Raw genomic sequence first — 15,759 nt, 5'->3', positions numbered from 1 at the left:
AAAAAGAGAAGAAAAAAAATTTCCCTGCAACCTTCCAGAAACCCAGCACATCCAAGTTGCCTCTTCCCTGGTGTTTGTGGGGGGGGGGAGCTGGGGCGGGTGGGGGGGAGGACGACACTCCAAACTCAAGCTACGCCCCCAACCATCCAATGCCCCGGCCTCTCACCTTCAGCTGAAGTTTCCTGGAAGCGGAGATCTTGGACTTTTTCTGTTAACGTGGAATACAGAGGGTCAACAAGAGACTTCCGACGGTGAACGGTGCGAGGAGGCTCCAAGGCATCCCCCACCACTCAAGGGGGTCCAGAGGGGTCCTTCTTCCACTTGAACCCTGAGTCCACAGGAAGCCACGCCCCTCGGTCCCATCCAAGGATCTTAAACTCTGATTCTAATTAAGACATCGCCCATCTATCTGCCCCCTCCTAAGACATCCTGTGGGCAACAGAGCTCTGCCCCACTGGCAATTGTCTCCAATCCCAACCTGCCTCTGGCTGAAATCCGCCCCACCCATCTGGCTCCGCCCATGACCAAAGTCCCGCCCTTTGAGAAGCTCTGGCTCCACCCCTTTTGGATCCCTCTTGATTTTGAACCCCTAGAAACCCTCTCCACCTTGGCATGCGGCTCCGTGGCATAGGCTCGATAGTTGGCAGAGGAGCGTCGTCGAACAGGGGCAGGCATGGGCTGGGACTCCCCAGCCTGGAAGTGGGAAAGGCTATGTCAACACCAAGAACCCACCAACCCCGTCCTTTTCTGTGTCCTCCCCTAGTCCCCTCACCGCGACCCAGACCCCTCTCCAGTGCCCACTGTGGACCACAGAATCACCAGTCCATTGTCTTAGCTCCCGGTACTCACTGCGCTGTTTCTGTTGGGAGAGAAAGCAGGAAGAGGGGTGGGAATCAATGGTGAGCACTCTCCTAAGGGACACTAGAGGTCCCATGACCCAGAGGTCAGGATCATCAATTCCCAGTCCCTCAGAACCCCAGGAGTCTGATTCTCAAGTTCTTACCTCATTTCTACCCCCCACCTCAAATCCTACCTTGCCTCCTCCCCTCTTAGGACAGGTGTCCAACCTAGACACACTGTTGAAGGGACCCTGGAGATCACCACCTCCCAATTCCTTGGGGACTCAGGGTTCAGGGTTACCAAGATTCACTCACTCATCAGCCATGATCTCTGGGGGCAGAGAAAGTAGGCAAGAGGCTCCTGGGGGGTCCGGGAGTGGGTGTCTCTGTTGACCTTGGAGGTCTCTAGACAATGTTCAGTCCCCTCTGGGCTGCTCAAGCCTCACTGAGGACACTGAGATAAGGGTTGAGGACAGAGACTAAATATACTGCTGTCTCCTCCCCTACCCAGAATGGGAGATAAGGGGGCATGTGAAGGGTGGAGAAGCCAATGCTCCAGCTGGATCAACCCAGTCGCCAAGGTGGCAGGGATCTGGACCCTCCTCCTTCTGACCCTGGAGTTCTAGCTCCCTCCTCCCTCAGACTCAGAAAAATCTGGGAGTCTGGTTTTCCTTTCTTTTTTTAAATATTTAGTTACTATTTTCATTTTTTGTGTGTATGATTATATTGCCTGCATGTAGGTAAGTGCACCCATGTCATGCAATGCCCACAGAGGACAGAAGAGGCTGTCGGATCCCCTGGAACTGGGGTTACAGACAGTTGTTAGCTGCCATATGGGTGCTGGGATTCAAACCCGGGTCTTCTGCAAGAACAACCAGTGTTCTTAACCGCTGAGCCATCTCTCCAGCCCCATGGTTCCCCTTTCTTAAGAGTCCAGCCATTAGCCTCCTACCACTTGCTCAAACCCAGAAGTCCAGGCACCAACCCTCCTCCCTCAAACCCAGGAGTCCAGACCCAACCCCCTTCTTCAGATCAAGTCCACTTCTCTCTCAGAACCAGAAAGAGAGCCTCAAAGCCCTCTTTCCTCAGACCCAGGAGTCCAGGCCCCAGCCCCCCTTGCTCAGACCCAGGAGTCCAGGCCCAGACCTCCTCCCTCAGACCCAGGAGTCCAGGCCCAGACCTCCTCCCTCAGACCCAGGAGTCCAGGCCCCAGACCGCCTCCCTCAGACCCAGGAGTCCAGGCCCCAGACCGCCTCCCTCAGACCCAGGAGTCCAGGCCCCAGACCGCCTCCCTCAGACCCAGGAGTCCAGGGCCCAGCCCTCCTCTCTTAGACCCAGGAGTCCAGGCCCCAGCCCTCCTCCCTCAGCCCTGCAGACAGACTGAGGACAGGACACACAAAGGTGACCCTACTGTTTTTATTTGAATCATGTGGGGTGAGGAGACACCCTGCCCCTGACAGGAAGAGTGTCTGGAGAGAAGGTCCAAGGCAAAAGAGAGCCTGATCCCAGGGTCAGATCTCCAGCCTGCAATTAGTCTCAGACAGAATTTATAATTCTCAGAGAACAATCTAGGACTCTTCCAAATAGTAGGCTGGAGAATTCCCAGAAAAGGAATTTGAAATCCTAGGTATACCTCTGGGGTTGAGAAAGAACACAGAATAAAAATGAGCATCCAGAGGCGGGCTGAGAATTACAGGAGTTCGTTTTAATCTTGGGGCCTGCTTTAGGAATTAAAGTGGGGTATTTGGTCCCTGGGGTTCCTGTCACACTGAAGTTTTGGAGGTGGGTGTGGCCAGAGCTTCCTGGGGAGGACTCATCTCTTCTAGAGGAGGGGCCTGGTCAGCCTGGGGAGTACTCATCCCTTCTACAGGAGGGGACTGGTCAGCCTGGGGAGGACTCATCCTTTCTAGAGGAGGGGCCTGGTCAGCTTGTAGAGGACTCATCACTTCTAGAGGAGAGGCTTGGTCAGCCTGGGGAGGACTCATCGCTTCTAGAGGAGGGGCCTGGTCAGTCTGGGGAGGACTCATCCCTTCTAGAGGAGGGGCCTGGTCAGCCTGGGGAGGACTCATCCCTTCTAGAGAAGGAGCCTGGTCAGCCTGGGGAGGACTCATCCCTTCTAGAGAAGGAGCCTGGTCAGCCTGGGGAGGACTCATCGCTTCTAGAGAACGGGCCTGGACTTCGCAGGGGGCAGGTGCAGATTCCAGCTTGTAGAAGCGCGCGAAGGTCTCTGAGGGACTGGCTCCAGCCTGCGGGGCGAACCCACTCGCCTGCGCTATCTCCCCAACGCGGTCAGAGAACGCCTGCAACTGCTCAGGCCTCAGGTCCACCAAGTACCTGCAGTCGGAAACTGCGTGTGAAGAGACCTCGGCTTTTGGCCCATCTGAGACATTCCCACCCTGCACTCCGCTATCTCACCGGGCTAACTCCACAACCAGGTTCCCTCCAGGGGCCACGCAGGCCCCGAGCTCAGGGCTGAGAAGATGGACCATCCTGCGGAGAGAAAAGGCTAGGAGCTGGGACTCCTGGGTCCTTGGGGAGGGCGGGGCTGGGGACCCCACGTGGAGCAGAGTGGAGACTGCAAAGCTGAAGTTCCGGATCCTGGTAGTGCAGGAGCCGGGCCGGCCGATCCAGGGTCTCAGTGAGCCTGTGTCCCACTTACCCGCAGGACACATAGAGCAGCTGGAACCGGCCCTGGTAGCAGGTCTTGTGGTGGAGCGTCTGTGCAGAATCAAGAGGCAGGAAGTGGATTGTGAAGGGTTCTTGGGCTGCAGGACAGGAGAAGGGGCTGGAAAAATGGCTCAGTCGGCAGGAGCATTTGCAGCTTGTACAGAAGATGGGAGTTCGGCTCCCAGCATCCACATCAGGCAACTCACAACTGTCTGTAATACCATCTCCTGGGGATCTGACACCCTCTTCTGACCTCAGCAGACATCCTACATATGTGTGCATACACACGCAATACATAAATTAAAAAATAAAATATAACTTGACTGGAAGACTGACTCAGTGGTTATGAAGACTTACTACTCTTGCAGAGTACTGGTGTTCAATTCCCAGCACCCACATGGCGGCTCAAAACCATCCCAGGCAATTGGACATCCTCTTCTGGCTTCTGTGGGGCACTGAACACATGTGGTGCACAAACACACGTGCAGGCAAAACAGTCATTCACATAAAATTTAAAAATTTAAATCTTTAAAAGCAAATTTTTAAAAGGGGGTGGACATCATGGTACACATCTTTAATCCCAGCACTCAGGAGGTAGGGGCAGGCAGATCTCTGTGAGATTGAGGACAACCTGGTCTACATAGTGAATTCCAGGCCAGCTGGGGCTACAGGGAGACTCTGTCTCAAAAACATTTTTTTCCTTATTATTGAGGGTTAATGTGTACCACACAATGTGTGTGACGATCGGAGGACAACTCTGTGGAGTTGGCTCTCTCTTTCCACCTTTACACGGGTTCCAGGGACTGAACTCAGGCAGCCAGGCCTTCAGGCCTTTGCTGCAAGCACCTTTCCCTGTTGACTCCATCTCGCCGGCCCTCCTGTCCTTCTTGAACCCCACCCCCATCATTTCTCCAAAGTGGATTCCTGCAAGTCTTGGGGGAGGTCAGCCCATGAGATGAAACCCATTTTGGGGGGGGAGGGTTTTTGTTTTTGAGATAGGATCTCCCTGTAGCCCCAGCTGGACTGGAACTCTATGTAGACCAGGCTAGCCTCCAACTCACAGAGATCCACCTGCCTCTGCCTCCCAAGTGCTGAGATAAAAGGCTTGTGCTACCACCCAGGCTGGTGGAGAAGCATTTTACAGAACATAGTTGAGGGAGGGAGGGAGGGAGGGAGGGGGAGAGAGAGAGAGAGAGAGAGAGAGAGAGAGACCTAGGGGTAGGCTAAGGAATGGAATAGAAGAAGGAAGGGCAGCCAGAATTCAGAATCCAGGCGTGAATTGCCCAGGTGTCCCAAACCATTTCAGTCCACACTTGGATTTGAACTCCTGGAAGTGAAGTCAGGCGCTTACTTGAAGTTAGCTGCTCTAGGCATCCTGGCTCCAGAGGATGGGCCTCCTCCGGGTTCCCCTGGGTGGCTCTCTGGCGCCTCCAGGCGGCCACTCCTTGCAACAATTCAATAACATTATGCTGCGTGATCTCTCCTGCAGTCTGCGCAGAAGAGAATGGGCGGGCCCAGACCATGGGGCTAGGATCGTGGGGGAGGGGCCAAGATGGGAAGGAGGGGGCTTACAGTGAGGGGTGACATAGCCTGGAACTAGAATTCCTTGCACTCTTGCATTTCCAGGGCTGGGTTTAGGACAGAGTGAGAAGACCAGAGCCCAAGACGTTGGGGTGGAACCTGTTGCTTAGATGGACGCACCAGACCAAAATGAGGGGTAGGAGAGTCAGGGCCTGGGCAGGGCTTTGCAAACTGGTTTTAGCAATAGCCCCACTCTCTCCACACCTTGACCGGCTGTCCATTGCGGGTCCGCAGGAGGCTCTGGTCGTCAGCCTCGAGGCCGAAGGCCACAAAGGGCCCCGTGGCGATGTCGCCCCAGTACCCGCGCGCTGCCACTCGCTCCCCGCGCTGGAAAAGCAGGGAGAGGTGGCAGGTGAGCTCCAACTTAGGAACCATGATTCGTGACTCCCTGAAAAGACGCAGACCAGGACAGATAGTGGACACGCACGTGGCTCAGGAGGCGACCCGACGCCAGGGTTCTGTTGGGCACGTAGTAAGCACTGGAGTCCCTGAGTTCAAAGGCGACACCTGTGTCCCGCCAGCGTCGGAATTCCTGGATGTGGATGACTTTGGCCTGGATTTGAAGGTGGGAAGGAGGAAGGCCCCGGTAACCTGGTAGAAGAGTCACTTATCCCTCAGACCCAGGGCTTCAGACACCAGATCTCCTCCCTCAGGCTCAAGGGTGTCAGATCCAACCCTCCTCCCTCACACCCAGGGCTTCAGTCTCTAGCCCCCCATTCCTCGGGCCCAAGGGTGCCAGACCCAACCCTCCTCCCTCAGACCCAGGGCACCAGACCCCAGACTTCCTCCTGCAGACCCGGGGCTCCATACCCCAGATCTCTTCCCTCAGATCTAGGGGGTCCAGACCCCAGCCCTCCTCCCTCAGACCCAGGGCTCAGATCCCAACCCTCCTTCCTGAGACCCAGGGGTCCAGACCCAGTCCTTCTCCCTCAGGCCCAGCCCTCCTCCTTCACGTCCAGGATTCCTCCACCTCATTCCTCCACACCCCTCACCCCTCGGTCGTGTAGCTTCATGCTCAGGTCCCAGTCGCTGACACCGCGCCGGGCGTCGTAGCGGGAGCCCAGGTAGTGGCGCACCCGTGAGTCCCAAAGTCGGCTCATGGGGAAGGTCTCAGGTCCCTTCTCTCCGCCTGACCAGAAGCGGAACACAGCCTCCAGGGCATCCCGTTCCCGGAACTGCAAGCCAGGGGTGCGTGGGGCGAGTCAGGGATGCAGGGAGAGAGCCAGCAATGCAGGAAGAGAGTCAGGGATTCAGGGAGGAGCTGCTTCTCCTACTTGACCCTCCCTTCTATCCCTCCGGGTGGGAACCAATGTAAGGATGAAGAAACAGACTTGGAGAGCAAAATCAAGTCGCCCCTAATCCTAGACCCTGACACTAGGGCTTCACAGAGCTAAAATGGGAACTCCCGCGCCCCAGCCTGCTCCAGCCACCCAATTGCTGCCGAACTGCCTCTTTCCAATCTTCCCGCCGCCACCGGAACCCAGACCTTGGCAGGACCAGAGGCGGGGCTGTGCCTGCACCTTGAGCTGGCCAAGGCTGAGCCAGGGCAGCTGCTCCACCAGGCGGTCAGGCTCAGGTACCAGGTGCGCCAAGCGGCTGGCCTGGGCACGCACGAAGGTGGCCACCGCTGGGCGCAGCAGTGCGTTCCCCCACAGCTCCAGGAAGGTCTCGCTCCGCTCTGGAGGGAGGGGGAAAGGATGCAAAAGGGAAGAGGGGAGCCCAGAGAGCGCACCCTGAGTACCTAGTCATTCTTCTCAGTCACACCGTGGGCTTAAGGAATCGTGTCAAGCCCACCAATCCAGTAACGTGAAGGACAACCACTCCTAATGGAAGCCATTCCTCCCCAACCGCTGCAGTAACCCGAATCCAGCCCCCACCACTGTGGATTGAAGCTAAGACTTCATAAGGGCTAGGCAAGCACTCTGCAGATGAGCTGCATCCCAGACTGGCCTGGACTGCACAGAGATCCACCTGCCTCAGTCAAAGGACTGAAGAGATGGGTCAGAGGTTAAGAGCACTGGCTGCTCTTGCAAAGGACCCAGGTTCAATTCTCAGCACCCACATGACAGCTAACTGTCCATAACTCCAGTTCCAGGGGAATCCAAAGCTCACTTCTGACCTCCATAGGCACTGCAGGACATGGGTGCATTTACACACATGCAGGAAATACACTCATACACATAAAATAAGAATAATAAAAATTTAAAATATAATGGCACTAGTTGTGGTGGCCCATGCCTGTCATCTTAGCACTCTAGAGGCTGAGGCAGGAGGACCCCCAAAAGTCCAAGGCCAGCCTGGTAAACATAGTGAAGCCCTGTGTCAGCCTCTCCCTCCTCCCCCACAACAAATCACTCAGATGTACTGGGCTGATGTGAAGGTGCTCAGTGGAAAAGGTGCCTGCAGACAAGCCTGATGACCAGAGTTCAATCCCCAGGCAGATATGGTGGAAGGAGAGGACTGAGATGATGTCATAAAACAAGCACTGGGTGCTTTTTACAGAGTCCTCACAAGTATTCCACTACTGGAGGGGGCTGGTGAGATGGCTCAGCAGGTAAGGGTGCTTGCTGCCAAACCTGAGGATCTGAGTTCAATCCCTGAGACCCATATAGTAGAAAGAAAATCAATTCCTGAAAGTTGTCCTCTGACCTTTATGTGCACACACACGGACACACACACACACACACACACACACACTTACACATACCAGAGAGAGGGAGGGAGAGAGAGGGGGGAGAGGTAGACACACACACACACACACACACACACACACACACTTACACATGCCAGAGAGAGGGAGGGAGAGAGAGGGGGGAGAGGTAGAGGTAGAGGGAGAGGGAGAGAGAGAGAGAGAGAGAGAGAATATAAAATCTTTAAAGAAAGTATCCTATTGGTGAGGGAACTTTTAGGACCTGAATTTTGTAATGTAAGATTGCAAAGGATAAAGTAGAGAATAAGGACTAAAGATATTGTTTATATTATTTACTGGGGGCAGGGGTGCCAGGGCTCATGCCTGGAGGTGAGGGGAACATTTACAGGCATCAGTTCACTCCCTTCACCCTATGAGTCCCAGAGATGGAACTCAGGTCGCCAGGCTTGGCAGCAAGCCTCTTTATCAATGAGTCAACTTGGTAGTCCCTGTTTTGAGATGGAGCCTTATGTATCCCAAGTTGATTCTGAACTCCCTGTGTAGCTAAGGATGACCTTGAACTTCACTTCTGATCCATCTACCTCCCCAGTGCTGGGATTACCAGCCTGGGTCACCCCATGCTTTGTGCATGTTAGGCAAGCACTTTACCAACTAAGCTGCATCCCCTAGCCCCAAGACCAAAGACTTTAATCACATTGGAAGGCCAGAACCTCTGTAGTGGGGGGAGAGACATGAGTCTGAATGCTGGAGTTCAAGCAACTGACCTTGGAGCCCCATCTTCTCAGGATCCTCCAGGGCTAGGCTGAAGATCAGCATGTGTCGGGCCACTGCTTCCAGATTATTCTCCAGCACATAGAACTGGAAGGGTGACAGGCAGGACAGTTCTGCAGACAGTCCTGAACACCAGCCTCTCCCCATTTTTTTCTAGAACTTGGGATGAAACCCAGGGCCTTGCACAAACTACACAAGCTCTGCAGCACTGAGCTATATCCCTGGCCCTCTTTTTCTTTTTCCTTTCTATTTTGAGACAGGGCTTCACTAAGTCACCCAGACTGCCCTTGAACTCATTCTATCCCAGGCAGGTCTTGAATTTCAGATCCTACTGCCTCAGTCTCCTGAGTCGCTGGGATCTCAGGCTTGGGACACCAGATCCAGTTTACCAGCCCTTTTCTTCAGTCACAAGAGTCTAGGCCCCAGAATGTTCAGCCTTTAGCACTACTGGAGACCCCACCAACTCTTTCTGAAACCCAGGAGCCCCCAAATCTCAGTCCCCTGCTTCCCCAGGACATGGGCTCAAGACTCCCATCTTCCACCTCCTCAAACCCTGAAGACTACAGGCCAGCCCTTTTCATCTTGGACCTGGAATGTTTGAATTCCAATCCCACTTCTGTCAATGATTAGGAATCTGGGCTCTCAGTTCATAACCAACCCCCCCCAAGTTCCCAGAATTCCTGCTCACATTGAACCTCTTGAGAGGCCAGAGAGTCGCCTTGGCCAGTGTCTGCAACAGGTGCCGCCCATCCACAGAGCCTAACAGCAGGACATCCAGGTCAGGGGTCTTGTGCTGTGCGTGTGCCTGTGACCCTGGGTCCATAGGAGGACCTGACAGGACAACAGAGGGCAGGGACTAGTGAACTAGTCTCCCTTTCCTCTAGAACTCCCAGCTAGGGATTAAGAATCTAGAAGGCCTGGAGCCTGGGTTGCAAAGACAGCTGTACCCCTATGCATCATGGGATTCCAAGTCCCCAGAGAAGACTCTGGGCACCGTTGAACTTGGGGAACGTTGGTAACCCCCCCTCCATCCCCATCCCCTGTCAACTGGAGTATGTCTATGGCGCATGCGCACAATGGAGGTTGGTGAGGCCCCTGCGGTCCTGGGGTGGGGACTCACTTTCAGCTTGTAGGTCCAGCGCTGGGGACAGGCCCCACCAGGACACCGAGCCGAAGCCCGCACCGGAGCCCGCAGGTGTGGTCATCGCCCTGTGAGACAGACATCCTGGGAACCCCACATTTGTCCACCCCACCCTCCTCTCTCCGCCCCTCACTTCAGGTCCCTTCGCCTCCACAAGATCTCCCTCACCTCTATCCTTCCAAATATCCGGAGTGACCCTGCTGGCTGCTGGGTGCGGTACTGAGCTCCAACGACCCTCAAAAACTGTTTCCCAGAGGCCCCGCCCTTTCTGAGCCGTCAGCCAATGGGAGCAGGCGGCCTTGCCTCGCTGCCCCAACTAACCAATGAACGTGAAGAGGTACCGCTCATTACAAACTTTTGACCAATGGAATCTCCGAGGGACGACTTCCGAGAGGCCCAGAGGAAGACGCGGTTGTCATGACAACAGCGTTGCCGGCGAAGGGGCGGGTTCTGGGTTGGTACAAATTTCTAAAGGAAACTCTTAAGAATCCAGATTAAAGTGAGGGGGCCCAGACTTGGGACTGCCGACCTCATGTTTTCCTCTTCCTCTCAAATCTCGGGGCTGTCTGAAAACATACCTTACCAAATGGGAAACAGGACCCTTCTAGAAGGGTTGGCTATGTAGCTCAGCTGGTAGAGTGCTTGCCTAGCACGCGTGCACAAGGCCCTAGATTCGATCCCCAGCACTGCATAAACCGGCGTGGTGACACATGACTGTAATCCAAGTACTCGGGAGGTGGAGGCAGGAGCATCAGAAGTTCAAGGTCATCTTGGCTATGAGTTTGACGCCAGGCCTGGGCTACATGATACCCTGTCTCAATATAAATGTAATATATAGATTGTATATTATGATGTGAATTATAACACAATTTATGGTATGCTGAAGCCTACATTAGTACTTTGTTCCTTATTGTATGTATGTATGTATGTATGTATGTATGTATGTATAGTGTATGTGTGTGCACACATATTCCATTAGCACACATTCAGAGGCCAGAGGAGGATGTCAGTGTCTTTCTCTATTCCTCTCTGCCTTATTTCCTTGAGATAGGGTCTCTTACTGAACCTGAAGCTCACTAGTTTTGCCAGGCTGGTTGGCCAGTGAGCTTTCAGGGATATTTGTGTCTCTGGCTCCCCAACACTACGTTCCAGGCAATCTTGATCATGCCTGGTTTTCGTGTGGGTGCTGAGGATTTAATCGTGGGTACCCATGCTTGCACAGCAAGCACTTGTACAAACCTATGAAATGGATGGATGATGGAAGGAAGGAAGAAAGGGAGGGAGGGAAGGAGGGAGAGAGGGAGGGGAGGGAGGGAGAGAGGAGAATGGAGAAAGGGGGAGAAGGAGGGATGCAAAACTGGTATGGAAATCTAGCTGCACCAGGCCTGTAACCAGGACTAAGGCAAGAGGATGATAAGCTTAATGACTGCCTGGGCTACAGAGTTCAAGGTGAGACTGGGCAACTTCATGGGATGGTCTCAAATCTGGGGAGAAGAAGGAGTCTTATAGCACACACCCCCACTTCCCAGCTCAGTGGGATCAGACCGCAGGGAAGGAAAGAGAACCGTCCTTTCGACCTCCAAGGAGTTACCCTATCCACCCCTCAGATTTCCCTTCTGGGTGTCCAAATTAATCTTTATCCTCCCAAGGCTGTGTGAGGAGACCCTCTGGGCCCAGGAGGTATGAAAACCTTAGACAGAACCCTCCACCCCACCCCACCCATAGGTGTACCATCTTTTTGTTTCCCAGACACCTGACAGTCTTCCTACATCTATTGTCATAATGGAAGTTAGCTTCTGTTGTGAACTTCATACTCCTGGGAGGAGGGAGCATCAATTGAGGAATAGCCTCCATCAGATTGGCCACTGGGCATGTCTGTAGGGCGTTTTCTTGATTGCTGATTGATGTGGCAAAGTTCAGACCACTGTGAGCATACCATCTCTAGGGAGGTGAGCCTGGGATATGTAAGAACGTTAACTGAACATGAGCCTCAGAGCAAAGTGGTAAGCAGCTTTCTCTGTGGTTTTGGCTTCAAGCTCCTGCTCTGAGTTCCTCGATGATGGAACTGCAAGCTGTAAGATGAAATAAACCCTTTCCTCTCCAAGTGGCTTTTGGTCAGTGCTTCATCACAGCAGCAGAAACCAAACTAGCATGGCTGTCTTCTTCAGATATTTGGTGTCCAGGACAACGAAGGTGAACTTGCAGTGCACAGACATACATGCAAACAAACACTCATACACATCAAATAAAAAGTAAATCTTTAAGAAATAATGCCAGGGGCTGGAGAGATAGCCCAGCGGTTAAGAGCACTGGCTGTGACTGAGTGCCACTGTCCTCACTAGGAGATGGCTGAGCATGGGTCCAACTCTGTGCTGTTCGTGTGTCTGGGTGACATTTGCCAGTCACCCATTGCAGAAGCAGTTTTCAGAAAATTGATAACTGATGGAAACATTTCAGATAATTTGGCCATTGACAACAGCGATGTTTCCGACTGGAACGTGAGCCGGGCCCAGACCCAAGAGCTGTCAGCTGCCTAAGAAATCACAGCATTAGCACAGCCCATAAGGCAAGACAGATTACCAAAGAAGACTTTGCGACATTTGATTATATACTGTGTATGGATGAAAGCAATCTGGGAGATTTGAATAGAAAAAGTAATCAAGTTAAAAGCTGCAGAGCTAAAATTGAGCTACTGGGGAAGCTATGAGCCACAGAAACAACTCATTATTGAAGAACCCTATTATGGCAATGACTTCGACTTTAGGCTGGTGAATCAGCAATGCCTCAGGGGCTGCAAGGCCTTCCTGAAGAAGACTAACTAGCTGGTCCTTCCCACCACCATCCAGCAACTCAACCACAGTGCTGTGCCCAAGGATGATGATGATCTTTAGCCCTATGCCCCACCTATTTTTTAGCTGACTTAATGTTTATCTTAAAAATAAGTATAGGTAGAAATTAGTTATATTTTCAAAAGAATGAAAATGTGTGGGTAAGACAGTTTGAGGTGCAGTTAAACCCTAATTACAAAATAGTAGAACAAGATGATAGGGAGCAAAACAAAACATAGTAATAAAGAGTGACCTGAAGATTCATGTCAGCCTCTGAGTCCAGCAAGACCTGGATACTCTGGTCTAACTGGAGCGGGTGCATGGGCAGCAAACAGTGGTGCCCTCTGCTTGCCTTATACTTCTCTGTCCTAGGCTTTTTAAAAAAATTATTTATTATTTTTATTTTTTAATATCTTATTTATTGTTTTTATTTTATGTGTATGAGTATATTGCCTGCATGTAAGTAAGTGCACCAGTGTCATGCAATGCTGCGGAGGTCAGAAGACGGTTTTGGATTCCCCTGGAACTGGAGTTAAGGGTGGTTTGTAGCTGTCATGGGTGCTGGGAATTGAACCTGGGTCCTCAGCAAGAGCAGTCAGTGCTCTTAACTGCTGAGCCATCTCTCTAGCCCCTATTATTTTTATTATATGTATATGAGTGTATTGCCTGCATGTATGTGAGTGCACCCATGTCGTGCAATGCCAAGGAGGTCAGAAGAGGGCTTCAGATTCCCCTGGAACTGGAGTTAAGGATGGTTTGTAGCCACCATGTGGGTGCTAGGAATCAAACCTGGGTCCTCTGCAAGAGCAGTCGGTGCTTTTAACCACTGAGCCGTCTCTCTAGCCCCTGTCCTAGGCTTCTGTAGTGACAATAGCCCCACCCATAGCACCCCTCCACTTAGCACTGGGAGAGTTTTAACTCAGACACACTCAGGGTGCACACTTCCATCGAAAGAGGAGAAGCTGGATATGATAGTACACGTGTGTAATCCCAACTTGGGTGGGGGACATGGGTCATGAGTTCCTCAGCTATGTAGGTCCCCAAACAAACAAAAATAATAAAAGAGGAGCAGCAGATTGGTAGGGTTAATATTTTCCACCCTTACTTGGTTTTGTCTAGTTTTCTGAGTTTTTGTTCCTATTTGAGCCATTCTGCTTCTAAAGAAGTTGAGAAAAGTCATATTATGTTGATATACTTAGAGGTATGTTCATAAGTGTTCTTTCATCTGCATTTTAAAAAGTTGCAGGCAAACAAGTAATTTTACTGTATTTTTGGATAGCTGACCTCAAATTCATGTGGATAGGTCAGGAATGGTTGTAAAATAAACCAGGGTGTTATCAAATAGAACTGAGATACACATATGGTGTATTCCTGCTTTGTTACTGACAAGTGAAAAAATATTCAAAAATTTTGCCTGCTTGTTCCTTTTGTTTGATCTGCTGGTGTGTGTGTGTGTGTGTGTGTGTGTGTGTGTGTGTGTGTGTCTACTAACCCTCAATCTTAGAAAGTAAAGGGATGCCGGGTGTGGTAGCACACACCTTTAATCCCAGCACTTGGGAGGCAGAGGCATGCAGATCTCTGTGAGTTCAAGGCCAGCCTGGTCTACATAGTGAGTTCCAAGACAGCTGGGACTACAGGGAGACCCTGTCTCAAAAACACCAAAAAAAAAAGAAAGAAAGAAAGTAAAGGGATGAGAAATTAGTACATTGCTGCCACATAAGGTGATGTCTGTCCAGGATGGCAGAGATTCCAGAGACTCCAGGACATATCCTTACTTATGGCGTTCTTTGTTAGCTGTTGGTCCAGGTGCCTGATGCTGGCCTCTTAGCTGAACAGGTCATATCTGCTTTAGCCTATCCTGTCTGTCTGGTCACAGCTGGTGATCTCTAATCCTGGAGAACTTCTAGTTAAAAGAGGCATCCACAGTGGTTCAGAGGAAGCATGGAGACCTGGGGTTGTGCAGGCATCTGCCTGGCCTGGGCTAGCTCTCCCCAGCAGGGGAGGAGTGCTTAACACCTGACTCACCAGAGGGTGGCAGCTATCTCAGTACCCTCTTCCCACTGAAGGGCCATGGTGTCTTGGGGAAGACACTTCATTTCACCAACTGTTTGTGGCTCCTGTAGCGTTGTTAGAAGGTTAGATGGAGGATTTGATAGTATGGTCTCAAAGTTAGAGAACGAAGAAGGAATGGGCAAGTGGCGAACACAAAAAGGAAACAGGTTAAATCAGAAGTTCTTGACCTTAGTTCTGCAATTGCTTCAGAACCTCAAATTTCTTACTTTTACACTCACCAATAAAATCTTGTTTTCTTGAATGTTTACATATATAAGGGCTCATGGACAGAGAAATTTAACTTACTTTTTTAAGGTTAATCCAGGACTCACTAAAGACTTTCTCTGTGCTCTCTCCTAGTCTGTGCTTGGTGGGTTTGGTTGGGTTTTTGCATCAGGAGCAGTGCTAGCCATTCTGAACTCTCACGTCCAGATCCAGAACCACATCAGCACCAAGGACAGCACTGAGGAGCCTCGCCTGCCAGAAAGCCCCGCTCAGGTACTGAGAGGGGAAAGCAAGCACAGGGCAGCCTTGGAGGGCCACTTTCTTGTGGTCCACTGTGCCCAGCCTCCTGGGGGGATGCCCAACGAGGGTTGTGTCGGGTGGAGGACTGAGATACGGTTAGAGCGGCTGATGACAGGTGACCTCCCAGATGTCTGTTGAGATACCAAATTCAGAGTGCTGCAACTTCCAGACGTGAATGGTCATGCCCACCCCCGCACCTCAGAGGGCTTCCACATCCTTCTTACCCACATCTGTACGAATACACCCTCCAGCACACACTGGCAAATCCCCACTCCCAGCACACTGGCCAGTTACCACCAGGAGGCTCCCAGCCCCAGGCTCCCTTCCCAGAGTGCCCCTTGCTTCCTGCTTCAGTGAGGAGCTGAGCAAAGAGTACCTGACACCCCACAGAGGAGGGAGGCAGGCTGCTGTCATTTCCGGGTTGTCCACTCCTGGCTCCCCATAGACATCAAGTATGGGCTGGATTGAGTGGAAGAGTAAGTCTTGGGAAGGAGTGAGAACCAAGCAGGCTGGAAAACCCGGCCAAGAGTCTGGACTGGCTCACTACCATGAGATCAAAGGAGACCTAACTCCAGATCAGAGTACAGAACAGGGAGTCTTCTAAGCTTGCATGAAAAAAATAAACTGGATCCCAACTACAGATTAGTTGACATTTCCTGATCCTCTGAGGTCCTTGGATTCCAAGAGTGGACAGTTATCTGTATC

The 15,759-nt window shown here is 52.0% G+C and overlaps 2 protein-coding genes and 1 pseudogene across 4 annotated transcripts in view; 1 reads left to right on the top strand and 2 right to left on the bottom strand.

Moving 5' to 3' along the window:
• The window catches only part of Tnni3 (troponin I3, cardiac type), a 5,986-nt gene extending 4,510 nt beyond the window's left edge, over nt 1–1,476 (bottom strand). The window contains exons 1-4 of the mRNA XM_029570179.1: nt 1,155–1,476; nt 850–859; nt 607–693; nt 167–208 (exon numbers count right to left, since the gene is read on the bottom strand). Coding sequence (XP_029426039.1) covers nt 167–208; nt 607–693; nt 850–859; nt 1,155–1,165 — 150 coding nt within the window. The 5' untranslated portion in view covers nt 1,166–1,476. The remainder of the gene's footprint in view (nt 1–166; nt 209–606; nt 694–849; nt 860–1,154) is intronic.
• Nucleotides 1,477–2,245: 769 nt separating this feature from the next.
• On the bottom strand, nt 2,246–9,908 carry Dnaaf3 (dynein axonemal assembly factor 3). 3 transcript variants are annotated; one of them, XM_008846674.2, is made up of 12 exons: nt 9,818–9,908; nt 9,629–9,717; nt 9,197–9,339; nt 8,502–8,595; nt 6,608–6,765; nt 6,080–6,262; nt 5,515–5,640; nt 5,292–5,414; nt 4,858–4,996; nt 3,499–3,604; nt 3,255–3,329; nt 2,246–3,173 (listed from the first exon to the last, which is right to left on the bottom strand). In XM_008846674.2, the coding sequence occupies exons 2-12, from the start codon at nt 9,711–9,713 to the stop codon at nt 2,603–2,605; spliced, it is 1,803 nt and encodes a 600-aa protein (XP_008844896.1). In that variant the 5' UTR covers nt 9,714–9,717; nt 9,818–9,908; the 3' UTR covers nt 2,246–2,602. The 3 variants fall into 3 exon arrangements, with proteins under 3 accessions (XP_008844896.1, XP_029426065.1, XP_029426064.1); XM_029570205.1 differs by having other exon boundaries at nt 9,197–9,267; XM_029570204.1 differs by having other exon boundaries at nt 9,629–9,733; nt 9,818–9,899.
• Nucleotides 9,909–11,994: 2,086 nt separating this feature from the next.
• Nucleotides 11,995–12,471, top strand: LOC103744822 (annotated as a pseudogene).
• Nucleotides 12,472–15,759: the final 3,288 nt, after the last annotated feature.

Source organism: Nannospalax galili, unplaced genomic scaffold (genome assembly GCF_000622305.1).
Source record: "Nannospalax galili isolate Female #2095 unplaced genomic scaffold, S.galili_v1.0 scaffold842, whole genome shotgun sequence".
Classification (NCBI taxonomy): Eukaryota; Metazoa; Chordata; class Mammalia; order Rodentia; family Spalacidae; genus Nannospalax; species Nannospalax galili.
The sequence above is the reverse complement of the archived record's forward strand: the minus strand, read 5'-3'. Positions and strand labels throughout refer to the sequence as shown.

Coding starts and splice junctions, on each gene's coding strand:
- Dnaaf3 (XM_008846674.2), bottom strand. CDS start 9,713: ATGACCACACCTGCGGGCTCCGGTGCGGGCTTCGGCTCGGTGTCCTGG. Junction 3,605..4,857: donor CCTAGAGCAGCTAACTTCAA/GTAAGCGCCTGA, acceptor CCTGTCCTGCAG/CCCAAGAACCCTTCACAATC. Junction 3,330..3,498: donor CTGCTCTATGTGTCCTGCGG/GTAAGTGGGACA, acceptor TTCTCTCCGCAG/GATGGTCCATCTTCTCAGCC.